Source organism: Polyodon spathula, chromosome 15 (genome assembly GCF_017654505.1).
Source record: "Polyodon spathula isolate WHYD16114869_AA chromosome 15, ASM1765450v1, whole genome shotgun sequence".
Lineage (NCBI taxonomy): Eukaryota > Metazoa > Chordata > Actinopteri > Acipenseriformes > Polyodontidae > Polyodon > Polyodon spathula.
The window spans coordinates 4444067-4471206 of record NC_054548.1 but is presented as its reverse complement, the minus strand read 5'-3'; the positions used below and the strand labels follow the sequence as shown (position 1 = coordinate 4471206).

Here is a 27140-nt window from a genome sequence, read left to right as displayed (position 1 = left end):
TCCCCAACAATCATGACCTCCCTTCTTTTTGCTGTCTGGTCACCACTGTCAATAGGGTCCTGGATGTTGTTCCTTTCATTCTCTTGTTGTTGGTTCTGCTCATCAATATTCTGAAGTGACTCATTTGTTGGTTGTTTTGATTTTCTGGTGGTTGTGTTTGACGAAGTTTCTTTTTTTCCTTGCTTCTGCCTACCTGAACCCAGCTGTTCTGACCTTCTATCTCCCTGGTGGCTTTCAGTCTGTTAGGGGTGATGCAGACTTCCATGAATTATGGGGGTGCCAGTTCCTCAAGATCCTGTTGCTGTCTCACTTCTTCCAGCTCCATTTCTAGCATACTTACTAGTTTGTGCAAATCCTGGATTGCACGGCACTTTACGCACACTTGGTTTAGCTCCGCTGGATTTTCTCGGATTTCCCACATCAAGCAGGTGTCACAGATTACTGGCTTGAAGACCATGTTGAGTTTTTTTTTTTTTTGAAGTTTAGTTTCTTCTGCAGCTGTCAACCTGCTTTCAAACTGCTTCTAAACTGCTCTGTACTTTTCCACTCCTATATTTCTCCCACTCGCTGTCCCTGGGAATAGGTGCTAGGTGTGCATTATTAATTTGAAAAGTTTTCAAGATGAAATAAAAAATAAAATGCAGAACGACTTGTCCCAATGAATCCTTGTCTGTCCATACAGTATAATTTGGCATGGTCCACTAAATATAGTGATTGAATTGCACTCTTTATATTAGTGTTCACACAATGTAATCACCAAATTAGCCTGCACTTCAAAGATTCAAATAAAATTTGTAGGCAGTACAGCAACAAACGGGTAACTGGTCCATCCGTTATAACTTCTTCTGATAACCTGGACATATCTACCCTTTGTGGAGAAGGTATGTGTAAACTGCATCTCAATTTCAAGCCATCATGGTGGGACAAAAGTACATATTTATTTTATTTTATTCGCCTGCAGCAAAACGGAGCACCCTGCCCCTGCAGCTCTATTGGAACTCCAGAGAAGTGCAGATTTAGTATGTTTTTCAGTGGAAAGGTTGACTGGCCATTTCAGAAATCTTTACAAAAAGTATAAAGATTAGGTAAAACTAAATACATCTACGAGTACTCCAGATTAGTCAACATATTCCAAAAAAAAAAAAAAAAGTGTGAGTTACTCTATAAATAAGGTTATTCTAGATAGGCCAAAGGACAGTTCATTTGAGGTATTGATTTAAAGGTAAAGTCAAAATATTTTGAGCCTTCTACTGTATTTATTTCGCCATAACAGGTTAAACAGGAACTTCATTTGAAAGTGATTTTTTTTATAAACATTGCAGCTAAAGCTTCACTTACAGCGACAAACTTTTTGTCAGTATATAAAACTCACCTTCTCAAGTTCAGTAATCCAACTGACACCTCTCTGTAAAGCTACAGTACTTGGATGAGGTCTCGCATTCAGTTTAGGAACTGATCACAGCAGCACATGTTGCTGTGCTGCGCTGCGCTGCGCATGTTACACCAACTAGACACGCCAAATGACAAAGTTACATCTCTGCTGCCCCTGCACTTCTGCTGTTCAGTGTTTGAAAAACAAGAACCTCTGTTGGCTGTTTTGCTACAGCAAGGACACAAGTGTGTGCGTGTGTGTGTGTGTGTATATATATATAGTTTGTTTTTAATTCAACCAGTTTGTGTACTGTGCTGCCTGTAATTATGGAAAATAAACATGATGCACCATGTGAGCCCAGTGCAATGTGTCTTTATTTTTCCATCACTACTGGGCAGATTAACAGTCATTACCAAGTTGAGTCATCATTATCTGCAGGGCTGCAGCTTAATTAGGCTACTTTTAAAACTTGGATGTAACCTTGACTAGGAATAAGACATGGAGAATAAAATTGCAGGCACTTCTTTTTGCATTGCTTATGGCATGGTAGCTCTGGGCTTATTAATCGACTCTGACTGCAGAATTTAGTTATTTGTTTATTGATTAATTTGTGCTGGTGGTGACTTTTTTCTAATTGGGCAAAGCCATCTGTTTTTCAAAGATTTCCCCCTGAAAATCACGAACACCTCAAATATTGTATTGTGCCAACCCAAACAAGAAGAGCAAAGTGCACTGTTGCCTACAAACTCAAGAATGAAGAACCTTCATATTACTTTCACAGGATTACAATATTATTTTTTATTAAGAATTGAATGTCTCTCATCATCCTCTGACTAGCTGCAGGGTATATTGCTGATATCCCCCTACTGTATAATTAGGGTTTTCTGTTTTTCAGTTTTAATTTCTTTTTGGTGTTTACTTTTAGCTATTTTCGAGTTTTATGTAAATAGTTTTATTTTTACTTTTTAATACTGTATGAAATTGTTTTCAGTTACTTTACAAAATTCTTGGGTGTTTTTTTGTGTCAGTGTGTATAGTAACTTGACAGTGCTTGCACACTTGTACCTTCTTTCCTTCACTGTCTTCCACCAAAAAAATCCTTATGGTCACTGGCATGTTCTTCTGGGGTTTTTGTGTGTTTTTACATTTCACCACAATTTGCAAATATGTTTTAAATTCCACGAGTATGTAATTCAACCCTGTCAAACTGTAATATAGTTTAATGCTCCATATTCATTGTAATCATGTTTTAAATCCTCCAATAGAAATGTAGAGCTCGACTCAGTTTGCCACTCAGTTTCCATTTAAAAATTTAAGTTTTTCAGAACGAATCAAACCCGATTATGCCTGGCAAGACAGCGGGAATGTCTTCAGACAGTACTGGGAAGCTCATTTTACACATGACCCTTTCATGTAGTAAAAATCTTTGTAGCTAATATATATATATATATATATATATATATATATATATATATATATATATATATATATATATATATATATATATATCTATAATCTTTGTTTAAATTCTTAGGGAAAGGAGTCAAGTCACTGTGAATTTTGAGTAACTTTTCCAATATTTCGTATTTTTCTGGGGGGTGTTTTATCTGTTAAATCTGAAAATCAGAAGCCCCATGTATACTGTATGCCCTTCTTTAAATCATTTATAATAACCTACAGTTGTATTGTCAAGTCATTTGCCTATATGCCACATCCATCCGATGAAATGTTTTGGTCTTGTCTGTTTTTTGTAAACCTGCATCTGTTCTATGTGTATACCACAGCCCATCATACTCATAGGGTGCTTGCACATAGGATACTATAACTGTTCTCCTCTCTTGATGTATGTTCTCTGTTACAACCTTGTCCTTGTCTTTAATGTTCATTGATTTACCTCATCCTGTTCAACTTGTGGCTGGATATCCACACTGTTCATTTGTTTTTGTTTTTTAACCTTATCTCGTCCATAAATATCACTCACAACTCATTTATCATGTTATCATTTATCAACGTATCTTGTTGGATTTTCAAAATATTATGCGATCATCATATTATTTAAATTATTCTCTACATTTCTGCTTGAATCATTGCTATCCTTGCTTACAGTGCTACTGCAACTCATTTCCTTTCCTTAGCCATGGCTTCTCGTTCTAGCGGTGTGCAGCAGTGTTTTTCTGACCGCCCCTGACACTGAAATATTGATAGCCTCATTCTACACTCTGTGTACTCTCCTGTAGGTTAATACGGGTTCGGTGGCTCCCTCTAACTCTGAGTGTGTTTCTTATGACTGAGTGCAAATAAACATACGAGTCAGTAAATCTAAATAGAAAAACAGTATTTTATTTATATAGAACATGTTGTGGTTTAAACGTTTAGAATGTGTTGCATTGACATCGTTTTAAAATGTTTACAGTAGTTGTTGCTAATAGGTTCCAGTGGGGCCGTGACGTATTTATATGTACTGTAAAATGGCTGCTGCAGTAGATTACTAGGATGCAGAGTAACAACCACATCTGAATTTAATGCATTTAACGTCACTGTTACTTCATTAAGTGTATGCATTGCTCATAGTTACCTGTAATCTATAGTTTGCAACCTCATGTGGAATACAGTTTGATACAGTTATTACAAGTTCGTTTAAGATTTTTTGCAGAAATTGTGTTGTCAAATCTCAAAAAATTGAAAGTTTCAAAGAAAAAGTTGCAAAGAAAGTTTCATAATCTCTGAGAGAAACAAAGGCAAGCTTGATGTTAGTGTCCTTGGGTAATAGTTTGAGGTTACTTCACTGCTGCGTTCTTTGTATTCTTCATGAAGCATGTGCTATATTAAAGAGCAAAAAAGGGTTATGGTAAATGCAAGGATAAACCCTGCATTTCTCCTCATTCAAAGGGCACCATTTCTAGGTTTTACTGCCATTAACCATTTCAGTAAGGCTTTTGTGTGGGACTATTTTATCTACCTGTACAGTTGCTGTAGCATATAGAAAACAATTAGAAACAAGTAAATACAAAATGAAAATGGGTTAAATGTTTTAGTGATCTTTTGTACTTTTTCAGACACCCTGTAAATTGTAGTGTGACCCGTAGAAAGGTTCCTGGCTTTAACATTGGTTCTTCAAGCAGTGCAAATGTTTATTCAGCCCTGTGATTGGCAACAATGGCATACTAAGATCAAAGTTTCAAAGTGTAATGTCATTGCTTGAATCTTCATTTCTGTTTGTCATAATGGTAAGTGTTCAACCAGTCATGCTTTCTTCTTCAATAATAGTTGGTAATTTTCCATGAAGTACATTATTTATTAACAATATTAATTTTGTTCTACTGTATTTAGGTTGTCCTTTGGATATCTGAGTTATTCCAGAGTAATTATGAAAAAAATACATATCATAATGACTGAAGTTGTGTTAGCTGTAGCATGCACATTTGTGATTTGCAATACCAATCCTTACATATTTATTATTACTCGGGAAACCAAGCAATATTACCTGGTCACTACCTGACACTCTTCACTTTGACATGAGACCATATTCAGTCGTGTGTCTTTCTGGTCACTAGATGATTAAGACCTGTTCTTTTGACATTGTCTTTGTACATGGTACAGTAGCCCTGTGCTAAAGCAGACATGTCGGGAGACACAGGTTGTCTGCTTCAGCGGAAATAAATTATTTAAAATGTACATAACATTTCACAGTGTACCTGTGGCTCCAAGTAAAACACTTGGTATACCAGCTACTTTTTTTTTTTTTGTTGGCACAAGTCAGACTCTTTACAAAAGCAATTAAAGATTTCAAATTTATAGTTCAACCACTGGAGTCCATCAGTATTTCTGAAAGCTTCTCGCCCTTTTCCAACAAATCGATCACAATTAGTTTAAACTCTTTAGGGCATGAGTTTTTATATGGCCTCTTTTAATCATGTACTTAATTTTAGAGAATTTAGCAGGCTACTCGCATCTGTTCTGTTTTATTTTGCTCTGTCTTTTCTGTCAGCATAACAAACGCTCTCACCCCCCCCCCCCCCCCCCCCCCCCCCCCCCCCCTGTGCCTTAGTACATGTGATCACAGTATGTTGGATCATGCAATACACAGTGATCTAGTGTCATACATAATTGGATATTATTGGGGGGTGTACTATGTGGCTGGCATATCCGAATGCACTGCAGAACGGTGTTTGTATTGGCGAGAGACTACTGTACAGAGCTGCATTGTGGGATTCTTCTATCATGGCTATTGTGCAAGACAAAAAAAAACGAAGCAGACATTTTATTATGTCAGTTACTTTAGAAACTATGTCAGAGCCTCATATCTCAGGAGCCATTTGAGGTAGTGACTTTATTTGCAGGGTTCCTGCTGTAAAGTGTTTATAATGTTTGATACACAGCTGTGTTCTTTGATCTTTCTTTGAGGTTTCTTTACTGTTATATCCAGTAACATTGATAGATACCCACATTGTTTTAACATCTGTCCATATCAATGCTACAGACAACAAACATAATGTCTGCTAGTGGTACACAGCTGTATTCTATGATTCTCTCAATAAAGCCATTTGACTGACATGGACACTGGACATGTCCATGTTTACACATTTTACATTTTACTAGTTTCTTATGATTTGTTATTCTCCTTAAATGATGTCCCCCACGGATTCTTTGTTTTTGTTCTCTCCTGTCCCATTTCTTAAAGATGAATGATTGTATTTGAGCTGGATTTTAGAATCCCATGATTTTTAGTCATGTGTTTGAAATGGACAGCAATGCAATCACAAAGCCAGCTTTTCTGAAGAGCCTGGCGATTTTATTATTGCTCAGCAGCAACATGCAGACTGAAAGAAAATTATATTGATGCCAGAAAACCATGGCAACGTAACCAATGCCACTGTTTTAAAAGCAAACCACAGTAGACAATTGAGGATTTATTCAAAGTGTTTTTGTATAAATTTAGCATTTATATTTTATAGCTTTAAGTTTCTTGGCAATTTTAGGTATAATTAATCCCCCCCCCCATCATTGCAAAGTTAATACACATTGGAATTTGTTACTGTCCTTTCGTAAATCTCTCAAATCTTTCATGATATAATACAAAGCAGCTCGGATACTGATGGGGGGGAAAAAAAAAATGTAATTTTTTAAATGCCAGTAAATTGTGATGAACGGCAGAAATGAGATCTCTCATCTTCCTTACTGCGAGGTCTGGTTTGTTAAAGGTGGGTAGCTCAGTAAGCATGGGGCTTCAAGGGACAGACAGGAAATCCATAAATGAGGTGGGATTGCTTTTGGGTCTCATTCCTCCTCCTCTCTTACCACCCATTTAGGTCATGTTGCATTGCATTTTGTTAATTTGCATGTTAAAGCATCTATCCATCCACCTGAGAGGTGCTTCTATGGGCTTCTGAGAATACTTCTATAAGCTTCTTTTGAAGTGATTAAGCTTTTGCTGCCTAAAGTTCATATTGAAGCAGTTTGCACATTCCATTTGAGATTTTAGGAGACCTGGGCAGAATTAGCAGGTGTTCTGCTTTTTCAGGTTCACCTCATGAAGAAAAAGTAATATGAATGAACCTCTCTGTGGGATCAGGATCTGAAATAGCTGAATATTAAGCAACCACTATTTATTTAAGTGTTTGAATTTCTATCGTCTTATAATATTTGTGTTATTAACTATATATTGTTTGCAAAAATCTATATATTGTTTTAAAGAATCACATTAAAAAAAGTCAAGCATTATTTAATATTGTAGACCCCGTGCTTTTCTTTCAAGCAAGAGCAGTGTTGACCTCATTGTCCTGGCAAAATTCCAATATGCGTAAAAGCAATTATGAATTAAATTAACCAAGGGAAAGTGAATTGTAATGCTCACTTTACCAACCCCATAAATAAGGATAAGACATCCATGAAAAATGAGATGTTGCATCCAAGTGGATCGATGGTGATGAACTGATGTTCCTAATTTAGCATGTGACCTTGGACACAGTTATGAGCCCCGCCTCCCCTTTCCACACACATGCAAACCTTCCCACTCCCTACTTCTTGAGCATGTTCCTTTTGCAGCTGGACAGTGTGACGAGTTTCAAGTCTCGCGTGGAAAAATCACATTCAAATGCGTAAATGCCAGTGAGATAGGGATATATTTAATTTTGGTTTAAATTTTAGTTTGGCTTAGAATGTGACAAACTAACTTTATATGTAGAGCTGTTCACTTTCATATTTTTGAAGGGGATAAAAAACAATGCAAAACAATACTTGTAAAGAACTTCCCTATGCCGTACCCGAGGGCACTCTAAAAGGAATGCCAGCTAATATTTGCTGCACAACTGTTGGAGTTCCTTCTGCTTTGAATGATCATTATTGTATTGAAGGTACCTACACGCATTGTATTATTGATTATTTAAAGAGCATGCTGCATTTTACTTTTCATTAAATTCAAACAGAATGAAAAATCAATTAATTGCTTACATTTTTCCCACTGAAACTCCGACGTGGAAGAAGTTCAAGATCTGTCACGCAGAAGTACAAATGTAATTTCAAATATTTCAGTTCAATGTTAAATTTAAGCACCGATATACCTGTTGTGCTGAATTAATAAGCCTACTAGTATGATCTGAATATCTGAACGACAGTTTGGTTAGAATACCAAATAAGTAGGTCTTATTTTCTTATTACAAAGTTTATATTTTCAATAAGTATGTTAGGCTGACATGAGTGTGATCCATTGTTATGTTTCTTAAGGATCTTTAAATGTTTCTTTTAAATTCTAGTTTGCAGTGGTGGAAGCGCAATTCACTACAGCTGCAGTGTGTACTGGCTGTCTGCATTTTACTGCAGTTTATCATTGTGAGTGTTAGTAGGGGATTGAGAGTGGTACTGAGTATGAGATGAGTCCCTAGATTGCAGTTGCTTCATTGCGAATTTTTCTTTATCTGCAGGGTCACTACCCCTGGTGATTTTAATGCAAAATAGATCATGGGATATTCTGCAGTGGTTTAACCAAAACCCTCAAGATGTTTAAGCATCAGTACCAAGCAAGATATAGTGTTTTAATAGGTACAAATATACTCCCTTTACTAAAAAATACAGAAATAATCACTACATAATTAGAGCTTAAAGTAGTAAACACACACCAAACAATTTAAAAGCAAGCTAAATGCAGTATAACGTGTGTGCTATTGTTCCTTAAATATATTTCTCTCCTATCCTTCATGTAAAATCTATAAAACGCAGACAGTTATTTCTGCAGAAATGTGATATTATTTTATATGAAGACAAATAATGAGGGTGTATTGAATATTTAGCCTCAGGTTTCAGGTTTTAATTACAGACATTTGTTAAAAGGAGAGCTGGTGGTTTGCAGAATGCCAATTATAGGTTTTGTGATTATCTATCTTTGATATCTCCGGAGCTGTTTAAGATATGTAGAGATGTGCAATAGCTACTGTGGTGCAATTAATACCCACTTCAAGCACTTGTTGCTTTTTTTAATGACTAGGCCAAATTAAAAAAAAAAAAAAAAAAAAAAAAAAAAAAAAAAAAGTGTGTGGTTCGTGTTATGCTGGAAGAAAATAGGGTAGGTAGGTAAAACCCTTTTATTTTTTATTGTATTTTATTTATTTCGTGAATAAGCAGTGTAAGTATGGTAAACGTGTCAAGTGCTATTTTCCAGTGCTTTGTTAATAACCCTGTTGTACTTTCATTAGTTACACTGTCATCTTGCTTCATTCTCCCACCATCTCCCCTTTCTCCACCTCACAGCTGGCTCAGTCTCATTTTGATGTTGTATCTTCATTAATAAACTTTCCATCTGCCTTGTTGTATTCTATAGGCAGGTAGCTCTAAGGAGTGAAACCACTGGGACTAAAATATAGCAGCATCATTACTGCGACACTTAATGACCTGTCAGTATATTCTTTAAAAAAATATATAAATATTGCTGCAAAAAGTGTGTTGCAAATAAAGTAATTTTTGTAGTAGAGAAAAAAAGAGTGTCCTATTAAACATTACAAATCTGCAATAATTGTAATCTTGATGGAATTCAGAAAATAACAAAATAGAGTGCCAGTTAATTTACAGTTCGGTGAAACCAGTCAGAGTTTTAGCTTTAAAGTAGCAGAGTTTTTATGTGCATTAATATTATCATGGTACATGTGTTTAGACACTAAACAGATTTTTTTTTTTTTTTTTAAGAATGCATCCTTATTTATCTTAAATGTGATTTGCAATGATGTATTTGCAACATTAATATCGGAAATCTGTCATATTTCAAATTTGGCAAATGAAATTGTTGGATTAATCAGGTCAAAGTCAGCTAGTATTCATACAGCACACGTTAAAATACATTGTAAATCCGACAATCAGTAAATTGAAACCCCTCTGTGATTTCCCAGCACAGCACCTGGCGCTGCAGAACACTGCCTGTAGAGCTGAATTAAAGAATTCTGCAAAACACGTCTGTTGCAGGCAGAACTAACTGATATACTGGTACTGTATTTAATAAACAGTTTCTGTTTCTAAAAACACTGCTTCCTGCGTTTTGGATTGCAGTGTTTTACTGTGTTTTATGTTGAATATGTATCTTTGTAAATAGACCCAACGTTGAATCACAACTTTCTGGAATAATACATAACAAAGAAACATTTAAGAATAATGTCAACATATCAGTGTGTTAGTGATATGAGCGAGTTTCTGAAAATTTGTTCACAGTGATTTAATTTCCTGCGAAGGGTGAAAGGGCTTTTTTAATGATATTTCTGCGTACTGGTAAAACATTTGTACGGAGTACCGTGAAAACAGCTTGTCAAGGTAATTTAATATTTTGATTTTCAAAACGATTTTAGGCTACACTTGTTTTTTTAGTTATTTTTTTTTATTTTTTTTTTTTTTTTTTTGTATTTTAATTACTTTCCAACCTCCTGGCTTCTTCTTGGTTGCAAAAATTGATGTTTAAAACAAAACCAAATAACCCCCCAAAAATTTTTCTTTTTTAAATTGATGTTTGTTTTCACGTTAAATGGTAACACATAACTGGTTTTGTGTACATTTAGCATGTTTTGAGATGACAATATATAAAAAAAATCTCGTAGTTGTTATCACGGTAATACAGTAGGTCTACCGGTAAGAAATTAAAATTGCTTTCACTTTCAGATATTTTTGTGTACGTTTTAATAGTTGGACATGTACAAAAGTAGCTGACAGCAGTTTGCACGAGGTTTCTGGAAAATCGCATGAGCGAAAACGAGGCCGTGCACAGGGTTCGTTGTTTCAGATTGATATTGAGAAATGTAGGCCGTTATCTGTAAACAACGTATAGGCTTGGGTGGGAAAAAATAGGGACGGCTGGGTAACCCGAACCACACATTTTTATTTGCCCTATCTGAGATTTTTAAGACATTTTTTTGCTTAATCCAGCATTGTCCCCTACTGTTCAGGACCGTATGTTAGCCAAGTAGACATTTCACTGTTTCTGCATGTTGACAGATCTGATTTATAGTGAGAATAGCCCACACATTAATTTGTGATAAATTTGCTAATAAGCACTTATTGTATTGTTGCACATTATTTTGTTTGTAGGAAACTGCTACTGTACAAAGTAGTATACTAGAATTTATTTCTGTTTTAATGTTGCTGCAAATCTTTCTCATACTGTACTTTTAAAAGCTAATAATGGACTCCCAGAATTTAATTGTGTGAGTTGCAAAGAGAACAAAATTCCCTTATGACAATAGAAAGAATTAAGGCTGTAAATGTATGTTTTAAACATGTTGGTAAACAGTTTGTTATACTGTTTGAACTATTGCATTCATTTTCACAATATTAAGATATAGTGGTGTACAAATAATAAGATATTAGGCCTATGCTTTAAATGAGAGCCTGCATTACTCAGACTCTGAATTTACAATTAGGGTCCTCGGTGGGAAGTGATGCAACAGAAATCAAAGTTCATGTCCAATTCATAATAGCTTTTCAAGTAGAGGGCTTTTTTTAAAATTTTATTCCACCAGTATGAATTTATAGAGAGGACAAGAAAGTCTTTATTCCAAATTGATTATAATGGGAGCATTATTTACATGGGCATGCAATTCTGCCAACCCTAGTAAAAGCGACAAGTGCAGTAGTTATGAGGGTTGCAAATAAAGATGTACAAAATCTGCTATTCCAATGAAAGAGCATTGACTATTTAAGCAGATTTGCAAATCTATGTACTTATTAATTTATGTTTATACTGTAGCTTGACTTGTGTTTTTTTCATAATTTTAGATTTCAACAAACATAATCCAAAATAGATTGATTAAATTTGAGTTTTTAACTAACTTAATAATATTCTAAACAAGATGAATATCTAAGTGGCCTGTAATTCTTAATCACCCACAATGACATCGAAATTCACTTTTAAAAACTGCTGACTCAAAATTGCTCTGATCTTTATGCAATTAATTTCAGTTTTAAGAGTTCTAACCTGTGCTGTTGTGGAGAAATTCCTGTGGCCATGTGGTCACGGACAACCAATAAGAGCTCTTACTTTACCAATTACGTTTTATAAGGTTAAAATAACAAATGAATTAGTTTGGTTCATGTTTTTCATGTTAATCATGACAAATTCGGGAGCAATATGATACTCCTGTATACCTGACAGGTGTGATTTACCAAATAGGCCCATTGTATAATAATGAACTAAGTGAAGAGACTGTAAACATGCTAATGGTATTGTTAGATGACACATGAAGCAGAAGGTCAATCAAAGGCCCTGAGAAATGTTCCTTTTGTGAGGATGCACCTTAGCAACTAGTTTCCATGGTGACACTGGGTGACTGCTGCAATGCACAATTTTGCAAATGACTTGCTAACAGATACTTGAATGTGATCTTTCAATGCATATTGTTTGAGCTGCATAATCTCTCTTAAATGTGCATGTTAGCCAGTGGAAATGGATATTAGTAGCTTGGTGTATTTATGACCTAATTTGTCATTGATTAACGCTTATTAACACTTGCTTTATGTGAAAGGTGTATGGTTATTATGTGAAGAGTATTCATAACATCAGCGTTGCTGTCCAATTAACTAATACTCTTGTAGGTTTGTGTAATATAAATTAAGTAGTGTTTGCAATATGTGTTATTTGGCACTAGGTGGTGTAATTAGACAACTCTGCTGTTTGTCCTAATAGCAGGGGTGTTATTGGAAAGTGTCATGGGGGAAAATAAAATTTATGCAAATGCAGTACATTAACAAACCTAGACAAAGCCAAGAGCTGCGATGAATGAACTTTAACTTGTACTGTATATAAGTAACATTAATTATTGTTTACCAAAAGACTCTGCCCAGTTTTGTGGTAGGAGCAAACTACTAAACCAGTTAGTTCACTTCTGGTGGAGCATACTGTTTGAGAGTTTAGTCCACTAGGCACTATGCAGTGTGTTTATCAATGAGCTTGGTCAATAGCATTTTCTAAATGTAGCTTCTGCATCATATAGTTCGGAGTCCCTCAAGTGTCTCCAAATCGAATACCTTGAGCCATTAACGCACATTTTCTTCAGTGCCTAAAATGTGAGAGTGTTTAATTGAACATTGATCACAGAATCATTTGCTGTTCAGACATGATAAAAAGCCACTCAGACTGATGTAATGATTGAGCAGATTTTTTACATTGTAATTTATTCCACACAGTTAAAACGTAAAAAAAAGAAAAAAAGAAAAAAAAAAAAAAAAAGAAAAAAAAAACTATTCCCTTCTGGACCTTCTTTTTAATTATCTGCAGTGAAAAGGGCAGCCCTTTCTGATCTACAAATAGACTAATCAATCTAATGAAAAGTTAGGTGAATATATACAGTGCCTTGCAAAAGTATTCAGACCCCTGACCAATTCTGTCATATTACTGAATTACAAATGTTACGCTGAAATTTCGTTCTGTTCCATATTTTTTTTTAAAACACTTAAACTCGCAATCAATTATTGTAAGGTGACATTGGTTTTACGTTGGGAAATATTTTTAAGAAAAATAAAAAACTGAAATATCTTGCTTGCAGAAGTATTCAACCCCTGTGCTGTGGAAGCTCCCAGTTTGCACAGATGAAAGAAATTGCCCTAACGAGGACACAATTACCTTAACATTGGCCTCCACCTGTGAACCATTAAAGTTGCTGTCACATTTTCTGTATAAAAACCCCACTGTTGAAGGGTCATTGGTAAGGCTGTGAATCTGAAGGAAAATGAAGACCAAAGAGCATTCTACAGAAGTTGGAGATTAAGTAATACAAATGCATAGATTAGGGAAAGGGTACAAAATAATATCCAAGTGTTTGGATATCCCAGTTGGATCAATAATCGGAAAGTGGAAGTTGCATCACACCACCCAGGCACTGCCAAGAAAAGGCCGTCCCTCAAAACTCAGCGCTCAAACAAGGAGGAGACTTGTGAGAGAAGCCACAGAGAGGCCAACAATCACTTTGAAGGAGCTATAGAGTTCAGTGGCTGGGAGTGGAGTAATGGTGCACCAGTCAACCATATCAAGAGCTCTGCAAAACACTGGCCTATATGGGAGAAGCAGTTACTCAAAAAGTACCATCTGAAAGCACGTTTGGAGTTTGCCAGAAAGCATGAGAGTGACCCAGCTGCGATGTGGGAAAAGTTTTGTGGTCAGATGAGACCAAGATAGAGCTTTTTGGCCAAAACTCAAAGCGCTATGTGTGGCGCAAACCTAACACTGCCCATGCCTCAAACACACCATCCCTACAGTGAAGTATGGTGGTGGCAGCATCATGCTGTGGGGATGCTTCTCATCAGCAGGGACTGGGCATCTTGTTACAATTGAAGGAAGAATGGATGGAGCAGAATACAGGAAAATACTGCAAGAGAATCTGCTTCAGTCTGCTAAAAAACTGAAGCTTGGGAGGAAATTCACCTTTCAGCAGGACAATGATCCCAAGCACAAGGCCAGAACAACATTGGAGTGGCTCAAGAACAAAAAGGTGAATGTCCTACAGTGGCCCAGTCAAAGTCCTGATCTCAATCCCACTGAGAATCTGTGGCACTATTTGAAAATTGTGGTCCACAAGCGTAGTCCAACCAACATGAACAACCTGGAGCAAATCTGCCAAGAAGAATGGGCCAAAATCACTTCGACACAAAGCTGGTAGATACTTACCCCAAAAGACTTAAAGCTGTTATTGTAGTGAAAGGTGGCTCTACCAAATATTAATGTGTGGGGGTTGAATACTTATGCAGCAAGATATTTCAGTTTTTTATTTTTCTTAAAAATATTTCCCAACATAAAACCAATGACACCTTACAATAATTGATTGTGAGTTTAAGTGTTTGAAAATAAAATATCGAACAGAACGAAATTTCAGTGTACCATTTTGAATTCAGTAATATGACAGAATTGGTCAGGGGTCTGAATACTTTTGCAAGGCACTGTGTGTGTGTGTGTGTGTGTGTGTGTGTGTGTATATATATATATATATATATATATATATATATATATATATATAATATATATATATATATATATATATATATATATATATATATATATATATTATATTTATATAGGGTCCAGTTTTGTTACAGTCTCTCTAAAGTATACAATGCTTAATCAGGGCTCACAAAACCTGTAGAGATGCTAATGAATTGAGAGTGATTGCATACTGAAAAAAGCAGAAATGAAGTAGGCTACATAATGTGGCTGCAATGGAAGTGAACAACGTGTCAAAGTTCCCTTGTATCTGAAGTACCCATGGACACTACAGTGGTTTCAGTGATGAATATAAAATACAGACCGTGAATAGGCATGTTTGTGTGGCACCTGTTCACTGGTTCGGAATGAAAGATGAAGTTATGATACCCTTCTGCCGTAGCCTATAAGTTTGTAATACCACTACATAGTGTTCTCTCTTAGGCCTAACCAAACACAACAGTCGTTAGTTGGATTCTTTGCACCTATGTTTTTAATTTCATACATTATGCACTTGTCGTATAGTTCACACCGTAGAAGAAATGGTTGCTATATAATGTTCTGGTAGTCCCTTTCCATATTTTGATTTACAAAAAAAACAAAAATCAAGCTGAACCTGCCAATTTCCAATAGGACTTGCTTTCACAACGTGATAAAAAGATGTTTATGTAATTTATTAGTTTTTCTTCTGACCTGCAGTTATTGTTTCTGTCAAAGAACTGAAGGAAGTAATTTCTTATCTCTGTCTTGTATATTATTTATTTTTGTATTTTGTATTTGCTTGTTTAGCAGATGCCTTTTATCGAAGGTGATTTAGAGACTGGGGTGTGTGAACTATGCATCAGCTGCAGAGTCACTTAGAACAACGTCTCATCTGAAAGACTGAGCCCAAGGAGGTTAAGTGACTTACTTAAGGTTGCACAGTGAGTCAGTGAGTGAGCCGGGATTTGAACCCGGGACCTCCTGGTTAAACCCCTTGCTTTAACCACCAGACCACTAGACTTTGAATGGAACAGTATTCATAATAATAATAAGAACACACTAATTCTAATTGCGTTGCCATACAATGTCAGGTTTTGTGTGGAAGAGAAAAGGTCCTGGGGAGTATTTATTTCTGTATGTGTTTCAGGCCTTCCTCCAGAGGTCTCCAGCCCCATTTGGGAAGTCACACATCTATGCTTTAATTGAGCACTTAATGTAGCACTTGGTTTAGTGACAGCAAAGACCTGCAGGTCATGTCCTACTTGCTTTACACAACTTTTGATGAGATTTAGGGTTATGGTTTTGTGTCTTGTTCCTAGTGTAACCCAGCAGATTTATAGGGCTGTTACAAACAATGCATGCGCAATAAGCGTTCTTCTTATTTGAAGAAAGTGCTGCTGTGTTTTAATCTGTTGTAGATACTTTAAAATGTTTCTTTTGAGTGTTGAAAATGTGATTGCATTTTATATTTTACTCCGGAGTCACATAAACCCTTCCTTCTAGGCTTTTATATTGTCTGATAAAATGGCTTTAAATGAGTTAATAAATGCGTTCAATTCCATAGACCTACCTATATATGTGGCTAGCAGTATATTGCCTAGAAAATAATTTCCTCATTTTTATTCACATATATGCAGAGCCTTTCGAAACTAAATCAATATTTAGGCACTTTCTCTCCCGTCTTATACATTTTATGATTACATTTTGAAATTGTCTGTCAGTTTAGTGTAATCGGTTATATATAAACTTGCTATGAATTTCAGGAGCTATTGATCTGCAGCCACAATTTATAAGTCTGTTTTGTTGCTTTGAAAAACCGTTAACCTGTAATCTTTCTTGTCATACAGTGTGGCAGAAAATAAATACAAGCTTTTTATGCTTTCCTTTGCAGGATAATATTGGAATAAAAGTTTTTTTTTTTTTTTTTTTTTTTTTTTTTTAATGTAACTATTACAAATGCAAACTAAGCTTGTATTATGCTGTTTCTTTGTCTTCCAATATACATTAATATTGATGAGTCAATATGCTCTTTTAAAGTGCACCTAATTTCCTCCAGAAGAATATGGATCTTTGTCAGTTTCACCAAACAGACAAGTAATCATTTAGATCGAATTTCCCTATGTGGCTATCTGTAAATAATAACTATTGCTGTATCATTTTAAATAGGACAATAATTGAGGAGTTGTGATATGGAGGGAGCAATCATACCCTCCATACACCATGTCGGGACTCCAGGGTTTTAAGGGAAAAACATGTTACTGGATGTTTTTAACTCAAATCCCATAATAAATCTTCCATTATCACTGAGATTCCCAGGGACCGGAATGTGACAGGGTCAGGAACCATGGGATTTGTAGTCCTTCATATACAGTATAACCACCAGTAATGGAGTGCATAATTCCTGTTTGTTCTGTAATGCTCATTTTGGTTAGTCAGTTACCTGACTACAGTACCAATATTCAGAGTTTAAGTGAGACATTTGTTTGTAAAAACAAAATAAATCCATTCTAACCTTTTATCTCCCACAAACTGGTAACCACATTTTCTAAAACTTCAGCTACTTGTGCAGACACATTCAACTCACTCATTTAAACTACCAAGCTGGATGTCAGCATGTTCCAGTGAACTCCCTCTTGATAATATATTGTACAACCAGGTCTTCATTATACAAGGATTCTGCTTTAATTCTGCAAAGCATAACACTGATATGTATTGTATGTGTGGGTTGAGGTATTCCCTCTTATACCGTGCATCCTCATTGCCGGTTGGAAATGTAACTGCAATCAGTTGGTCTCATCTGTTTTAAATAAACAAATAAATAAACATAACTTATGGAACCAGAACCATTCAATACTACCAGGCAGTACCATCATTAGTAATCATATCACAGTGTAAACTCAAAATGCTTGATGGGGGACTTTAAAAAGCATTATATAAGTGGGTAAATTGGGTCTACAAATCCAATAGTTCTAACCCGATTGTAATGCGTTTAAGAATTATTGCTGAGCAGTGTTGTGTGATGTGAGATATTACCAAAGTGCTTCTGACATCTATACTTGTAGTAACCACCCAGAAATGTAAATGGCATTTTTTTTTTTTTAATCATCATTGGTTATAGTTGTTTGTTTATTTAATTAATGCCAATACTGATTCATGGGATTTTGTTCTCACATCGATGAGTGATGGCCATTTTGTCATTTACTGTAAAGGTTATGTACTGTAGCTTCAATATCGTTTTATATTACCCCCCCGCCTTGCCCTTAGGAAATGTTGTTGTAAATCCCTTATTGCGATGTTGATGTTTTAGGACACTCCAGTGTTGAATTTTAATAATTTAATTCTGCAAGTTCAGACCATGCCTGGTTAATTTTAATACAGAAAAAAGTGATGAAGTAGAGTATTGGAGAAACTGAACTCGGAACTACTGAGAAAAGGTGGAATAAATATAATTACTTGACTGAAGATGATATTCATGCTAATTTATGTGCATGTCCTTTGGCATCTCCCCTGCACCAAGTTTTATGTTCATTGGAGGGTTAAAACTGTTTTCCTACAGACTTACTTATCCCCATAAATTCAGTAGCTGCCACTGCAGGAGAAAAGGACTGTCTGACAAATATGTTTGTTCTGGCTCTTTGTTTTGGTTGAAAACCATGCAAACAAAGTAGTTGAAAAGATGGGGAAAATGAATCCGACTTGACAAGTGTCAAAAGAACAATGCCAATTTTAATGTTTTCTGTATTTTCATGATGTATTGTCTTCATTTTATTTGACTGGCATAGTTTTTTCTTTTTTTTTTTTCTTGTTACTTTGTTACAGACAATATTTGTGCAACATCTTGACTCGACAAAAGATATTGTTCCATCCTCTGTGATCAGTGGGTTTACCCATACATTTCAAGTGTATTTTTGATTGCTGTCTTGAATAAGTTAACTGAATACTATCATTGTTATGAGTATATAAATAGGTTGTGTAATTTAAGATTTGCCAGTAAAACACACAAGAAGTGTGCACTTTGTTAGTTGTAAATTCATGCAACGAAGTACTGGCACCTCTGATAAACATCATACTTGGTCTGGGTGTTCAGATTTAGGGGCTATTTTCTTTTTGGGTTTGTTGTTGAAAGGTGTTTCTGCTCATACTAGCAGGCACACACAATTCACAACAAGCTTACCCTAACTTTTGTTAAAACAATGCGTCCTAAGAACTGAAAAGCTAAAGTAATTTTTTGAATTTGTATAGACCAAATTAGACCTAATAAAAACAATGATGCTGAATTCACTCAAGCATTGAATGAAAACAGTGTTAGTTGAGGTCCCGAACCACTGTGAAACAGGAAAAGAATCGTTTCAACAGTATGAGCATATTAATTGAATTATGGGCCTTATCCTTAGTTTCATGTATTCTAGTAACAAGCTATAATAAGCCAGCATACTAAAAAAGAATATTGAATGTTTTTTTGAGTGACTGGCGGCGGGTTCTAGCTTAAATTTTTTGTTGACATGAATCTAGGTGACCATTTTAAATTAGAAACCTTTCCTCATCAGAAACTATTTTTTAAAATGCTGCCAAACATCTGTCACTTTTTGAAGCTGACACATTGATTTAAATAATTTCAATTTTGTAAACCGTGATTTGCCAGCGACAGTGGGGGTACCAGGAAAAAAATAAATAAAAACGAGTCCCTTGATATATTATTTTATTCTTTTTAAGTTTATTATTATTGTATATATTTTTTAAATTTAGTAATCAGCAATTATTTTAATTGTTTTCTCCGAATTTGGCATATCCAGTTATTTTTAGGCTCAGCTTGCCGCTACCACCCCTGCGCTGACTCTGGAGCGGCGAAGACGAATACACGCTGTCCTTCGAAGCGTGTGCCGTCAGCCGAGCGCTTTTTTTCACACTGCAGACTCACTGTACAGCCACCTCAGAGCTACAGCGTTGGAGGACAACACAGCTTACAAGGAAGCCCACAGGCGCCTGGCCAGACCACAGGGGTCGCTGGTGCACAGTGATGGCACTTTTATGTTCATTAATGCACACCCCTATTTGTCTTTTGATTTTACCAACATATTGTAAGTTACAAGGGCAGGAAATTTAAATAAACTACAAAATCATATGTGCAGGTAATAAATCTTGTATTATTTTTTAGTTACATGACTTGTAAAGGTTTTAGTTTTAATAGCATATTCACAAGCTACACATTTCCATCAGTTTATGACCGTACCCCAGTTTCAATGTTTAGCTATATCTTTTAAAAGTCAGCTTTAACAAGAATGTCCTGCATATTTCTGCCTCTGTTGTGTGTAAAAAGGGGCATAGATTGAAATATTTTTCTACCAATATTATCAGTTGATAAGATATGCTAGTGTTTAATGTTTTTTATTCTCATGACTGTGTGTAGTAAAAGTCGTGCACCAAATGGAAGAGAATTCTTTGTTCTTATTCACGTGAGGATTTATATCCACGTTTTGAACTTTGAAGAGAGCTTTATCCTGCCAATCCCTTGTAATTCCTAGATAAAAATTGGTCATACATTTTGCCAGTTTGTGTCCAAATCTTCAGGTTTAAAACAAATGTGTTTAAGTCGCAAAAATTGACTGTTTGAGTGGTACAAAGTGAAAGCTAGAAGCATGCAGAATACTTTTATCAGTCAGTTTAGTATACAAGGTGGTATATAAAGATCCATTTTCAAGACATACAGTGGTGTTGAGAAATCTAACCTTGAATGTGTCATCTTCCAAACTAAAATTAATAGAGGAAATCGGCCATTGAAATAAGCAACTGTTTTAAGTTCTAAGTCGGTAACGGATCATAACAGGAAAATATCATCAATGTACCGTTTCCACATGATGATGTTATCTATGAAAGGATTATGTCCATATATATTATTGTATTCGAGAAATCCTATAAAGAGATTGGCATAATCGGGTGCAAATGAAGCTCCCGTTGCTGTGCCCTGGATTTGTAGATAAAAATCTTTCTCAACGAGAAAGTGATTTTATGTGAGAACCATATGTGCCATCTCAAGGAGAAATGCAATTGGTGTCTGGATGTCACTTCTTCTATCAAGATAGAACTTAAGAGCATTAAGACCATCACCATGTGGAATATTGGTATATAGACTTACAACATCAAGTGTAGCTAGAATAACATTTTCATGAATAATTGACCAATAAAGTCACCCATATCCCTTAGATCTGAAGGTAATTTAACAATGGGTCTCAAGAAAGAATCAATATAATTGGAAAGAGGTTCAGTGATGTTTTTAAAAAGCAATCAATTTCCGATTTGAAAGCAGTGGTGGGGTCACCTGCCAATTTCTTAAAAGTTAATATCGGATAATTGGCATCTTACTTCTGTATTATAGGAATCTTTAGACAATAAAACGAGGCCACCACCCTTATCTTGTGGTTTAACAATCACATTCTCATTGCATCCGATTAGTCCTTAATGCAGCAAGTTAATCTTTACTGCAATCATTAGGCATTTGAACCATGGGGAAAGCATGGCAAAGTTACTGTGGTAAATGTTTATAAGGGAACTAAATTCAAAGAAAGGAAATAGTAAATAAAGCACATTTTATTTTTCAGTCAATAAGTGTTTGAGGATGGTGATGTTAAATTGTAGATGTTTAATAAATATTAATATCATCAAGTAGACAAACTAGTTGTCCATTTTTAAGGACATTTCAATCCAAGTATTCAATCATATATCAATCTATGCAAGTTTCCGGTTTAATTATTTTGTTAAAGTTTGAAAATTGTGAACTACGGTGTACTAACCAACCCAGAATCTAAACATGAATACCATTATTTTGACAATGCTCCGTGTAGGAGGGATGAAGATTTGTTGAGACAGTGCTTCTGTGCACATGTGTTACTTGGGGACCGACGCTATACTCTTAAACTTCACTACCTTAAGGTATTTTTTCTTGTTTACATTTACAGGATTTGCTGTTCTTTTGCTTTCAAGAGCACAACATTTATAAGCACCAATATAATATAAAATAGTGGAAATCAGAGTGGTTGACCAGGCTTATAGTGCTACTGGTATTTGTTAAGAATGTATACTTTTCACAAAGAAGGAAGAAAGGTGCATGTGCAGTTTAAAGAACTGACTGCTTTGTCATGCTGCACGCTGTGGAATACATTATACTGAAAGACAGTGATAGCAGATGGGCTGCCTGCTTTAAATAAGCCAATGCTTAAAGGACTGTCGTCAGTATGTTAGCGTGAAGAGTACATACAGTACTGTGTGTGTACCTGTACAGACATACGGATTTAATGAATGCAGGTGGCTGGATTATAACACTATGTCAATGTATCAGAGTGAAATGTTCAAAACCTGCACTGTATAATAGCAATTCAAGTGTTTTTCCTTTATAAACAGTGGGGGTAAGTATTCTTTATCCTGCTGATAGCAGCTATGATGGGTGATCCATTTAAACCAGCTGGGATACTAATCAGGCAATGTCTCTCCGTACATTTTCTTTTCTTTGCAGGGCAGCCTGAAGAGCAGCCATCAGATCTCGCCACAGGAATTCATCTCTGAACTAAAGTCAGGTGCTACAGATGAAAGGCTCTTCAGCTGCCTGGATTCTCTGCGTGTGTCTCTGACCAGTAACCCTGTCAGGTAATTATTGCACCCTAACAGTGCAAAGTGAAGCCTTGTTGTGGGAAACCTAACAGATGCACTAGACCTGTAGTCTTTTGCTTTATTGATGATTTTGTAATAAATGACTTCCTCCCTGTATCAAGCTAGCATTAACTATGCTGAGCCTTATTAGTATGTATTAGTAATATACAAGTGCTGCAGGTTAAATTAGGGAGCTTTTAATTCTTCGGTGTCCACCGTAACAACTAGCCTGCTGTTCCCTGAAGCTGAAACACAAACAGTGCATGGAAATCTGGGTAATGTTTAAATAATTTATGTATTTTGGTGCAGCAAAGGCCTTCATTTTAACATGTTTAACACGTTGAAAATGTACTGCTCAGGCACCAGGTTTCTTCAGGTAGCAGTGTGCATTTACATATTTTCAAAACTTCTGATTTTGATAGATTCTGATTTCGTACCCCTTCATGGCATCAACACGTTTTTAAGTCGATGTACGCCTTATTTTTATATACTTGAATGGATGCAGTTAACAGAAAAGGGAATATGCTGATGTCTAGGAAACTTGTGCTGGTTCTTGTCAAAATTAGAAGATAGTCTGGCTATTGTTACAGAACCATAACACAACTGTTTATTAGATACAATTTGATTTTAGCAACACAAACACTGTATGCTGTGTAAGATTATTATGGCTAACACAAGTCTTGGTTTTGCAAAGACAGACCATCAATTATTACAGAAGTTCAGAACATAGATCCAGTCAATTCCTTTAATCCAAACTCGGATAGCACACATTTCTCCTAGAAGTGTATGTAGCTAATACTCATTTTAATACATCGTACCTGTCACTTCCATTCACTATGTAGGTCTCAGAAGAGCAATTTCTTTAACGTTGTGTAGTAACATGTACTGTATCGTGCTTTAAAATGGATACGTTGAATGGATGTGTAAGAGGTGGAGATTGTTCAAGGTTTGTCTTACTGCAACCCAGACATGTCGCTGTATTCTCAATACATTCTTACTAGTGTGTTTCATTGGAGAGTGACCCTTGCTCATATTATAGTGATGGGTTATATTTAAAGACTTGTGATGATAAAAAGTACGATAAGACATGATCAGCCTAATAAGATAGTGAAAAATGTAAATAATTTGGAAATCTGAAGTTTTTTTTTTTCCCTTAATTTATGAAACATCATGATTCCTATTAACTGTTGAATGAAGGTTTGATATATGCACACATTAGTAATGAGAATTGGAAGAAGGACATCGTTATTATTGAGGTTTAATTATTTTTAGGGACCTGCATGCTGCAAGTTTATAAGACAGTAATCCGTGCGAATTTGCTTCCAGCAAGGGTAAGACCTTACTTTCATATAATTGACTGTTGTTAATATTATGTCTTGTTGCAGGAACATGTTAATAGCGCTGTGGCTGAATTTGTTATATGGCTCTCGTTTTATGGCGAACCCTGCAGTGAAACTTTACAAAATATGACACAGAGTTCACATTTTCCAAATAGTGTTACAATTTTTTATTTTTTTAAAAAACTTTATTAGTGTTTTTTTGTATTTTTGTATTTATGTATGTCATTATTTTCTGTATGAGGACAGGATGTATCTTTTTGTTTCCTCTGTTTCTCAGCAACCCGCTGGTCTGTCTACCAGTTAGAGACTGACACGGAGGTCAGTAACGCTGTTATGAACCATAAATTAATATATATTTTAAGTACTGAACACATCATTTTTATTTACTTTTTATTCCCGTGAGTGTGATCCTAAGTTTTTTGTGTATATTGGATCTTTTTGCTTCTGCTACTCTCCTGCCATTGTGAAATTGAGTGTTTAACTTGTTCTTGCTAAGGTGGTGTGACAGGGTCTTCCTCGTGTCACGCGTGTGGGTCGCCGCTGTTCAAGCATACACAGAGACAGACGTGGTGTTGAAATGCCGGCACAGGTTTTATTAACAAACAAACAAACAGAAAATGAAAGTACAATAAAGGTGGTCATGTGACGTTACCACCGATGGTAACACACAGAGGACTAGTACATGAAGTTGTACAAAAAGTGCAGACTAAAACACAATACCACAAACTATAACTCAGAGGTGCCGTGAAAACGGCAGGCCTTGCAGCAGCCCCGATCACAGCGATCGCCATGCTTTTATATTGACGCTCCGCTGAGACACAACCACCAGCCTGCTGGAACAGCTGATTGCTTTCAGCTGCTGCTCCACGCAGACGGGTAATCGTCCCCGGCGGAGCACCACAGCAGCTAAACAATTAATTAAATCAATATATTAACAATGAAACCAAAAACATACAATAAATTACATATTTCCCCATGTGCAGGGCTTACGCTTTGCCACGGGTGGCCATTGCACTGTCGGTTAATTTCTCTCGGAAAAGGGCCATCAGTAGGTGTAAAGTGAACATGTTGTTAGTATAACAGAGTCCAATTTCTGTTCATCCTGGTTTATTTCCTTTAAAAAAAAAAAACAGTATGATTACTACTGGTCACAGCAACTAGACAGGATTACTTATTCTTCCATTCCTGCCAAAAACAACTCTGCTAAAATAAGCCTTTTTATGCAACATGTTTTAAAGTGTTGGTTTACATGTCAGTCACGCCACTCAGAGCACACCTCAGACTGGTGATGTCATGTAAAACATTCCATTGCATGGAACGCACCTATGCATGCCTCAAGTAATGGGGATGCTCTAGTTTGTCTAGCTCAGAATTAAGGATTTATATTCACAATGTTACCCTCCTAATAAATAAATGTATGCTCATGCAAAAAATGAAATAGCCATAATTGCAGTGGAATGACAGGACATATTAATTGTTGAGAAGTCGCTGAAGTAAAGCACATTTTTTTAATTTCTTTAAAAAAAAAAAAAAAGAATGAGTATAGACAAGGCAATTATCAATATTTTACTACAAAAATTTGCTTTTCCCCATTATTGGTAACATGACCTTCAGTTTTTTAAAGCCTCAATGGCCTCAGGAAAGGGCAAATGATCCAAAAGGTGGTGGATGGAGCTCACTGTGAGAGATGTGCTTACAGTCATTTTTATTTGTAACAGCCAGGGTTTAGCACGAACATCTGTTGCTCTGTGTGGCACAACTGGGGGCGAAGCCAGAGTAAACAGCATGCCTTGAGAAAAGAAGCAATTGTAAAGGAGGATGCTGTCTCTGTCAGGAAAATAAAACCTCAAATAGCAATATTCATTGTCAGGATCAAGTTTATTAGTTAACAGAAATGTGTATGTGTTGCATTTCACTTTTAGCACAGTTCAAAGAATTGACAGACAGGAAAAGAAAAAAGACTAATTATATATATATATATATATATATATATATATATATATATATATATATATATATATATATATATATATATATATATATATATATATATATGTGTGTGTATATATATATATGTGTGTGTATATATATATATATATATATATATATATATATATATATATATATATATATATATATATATATATATATAGTCCGTTTTTCCGATTTTTAAGCTGCCAATTTTAGAGAAACTTGCATCAGGTTTGCATGCAGGGAACTGTTTGAAACTCAGACTTTTACTACAATGTCTTTTGATTGCTCCAAGTAAGTATTAAATCTTAAGTCACTTGGCATATGACAGACCTCAGTGAAGTTACCCTATCTCATCTTTCAGCTTCGTCCACCCTGTAGTGAAATTAGGTACTGGGCCTAATGGGAACAAGATGTAGAAGCTTAGTTTACCTTTGCAGTGTACGATTCGAAATAAAAATGATCCGGGGGGAATCTGGAGCTGTAAAACAAGCAAAGCACATATTAAAAAAGAACATGGCCCCTGGATGAAAGGAAAAACAGATTACAGTATAAAGGTACTACAAAATGTTTTGTGCTTTGGGGAGTTCATCACAGTCTAAATATGGTCAAGTCAAAACCAAGCCTGTCAGCCATGCTTTTAGTCATGGTTCATGAGAAGCCTGCAATACATGGACTTCAAGAGTCAGAGCCTTATTTCCTCAGTCAGGGTGCAGTTTCAACTGGAAAATTTGCTCATTGGCAAGCTTTCAGATGTGTGTGAGGTGGGTGGAGGGAGGGGCGTGGTGAGGTTGTGGGTCACTTCTTGGGGATGGACATTTGGTGTTGGCCTCTTGGGGTGGTGTGGGTTAGTGAGGATTCTTGGCTGACAATGACTGGGCTAACTGCTTATCAGATAGTCACCAGGGAGTCTGTCGCAGGAACAGTTCCTCCTCTCAATATAGCATAGCTGCAGAGTATGTAAAATGCTGATGCTTAAAGACACCTGTTCTGATTTGTTACTGAAAATGCATTTGTAGCAGTGGTATAAAAGTGGTATATTCAGAGTTAAGTGTTTTCTGTACAATACCAGGCATATGCATTCAGACAATGTTTTGCGTCGTAGCATTCACCATGTGAACAGTTAATATGAATAAATTGAGCTACATTTTGTGTCCACACAAACAAAACATACACTAAGCTATAATTTAATCATCTATTTCAGGCATTATTTACTCTAGCATTATAAATGTCATAACTGTATTCTGACCATCTATACATTAAGTGTTAGTTACTAGGCTGTGCAGGTACTGGGGAAATCTGAGTAATTCCTTTTGACATGTTTATTTTTACTGCTGTAATTGTAGGTGGTACCGTAAAATGACACCAAAAACTAGTAAAACTAGCAAATACGCAG

At 35.8% G+C, this 27140-nt stretch overlaps 1 protein-coding gene across 1 annotated transcript in view; it reads left to right on the top strand.

The window, feature by feature from the left end:
• Positions 1-27140, top strand: part of LOC121327491 (protein diaphanous homolog 3-like) — a 179594-nt gene that overhangs the window by 57416 nt on the left and 95038 nt on the right. Inside the window, exon 5 of the mRNA XM_041271562.1 lies at positions 22300-22430. Coding sequence (XP_041127496.1) covers positions 22300-22430 — 131 coding nt within the window. The remainder of the gene's footprint in view (positions 1-22299; positions 22431-27140) is intronic.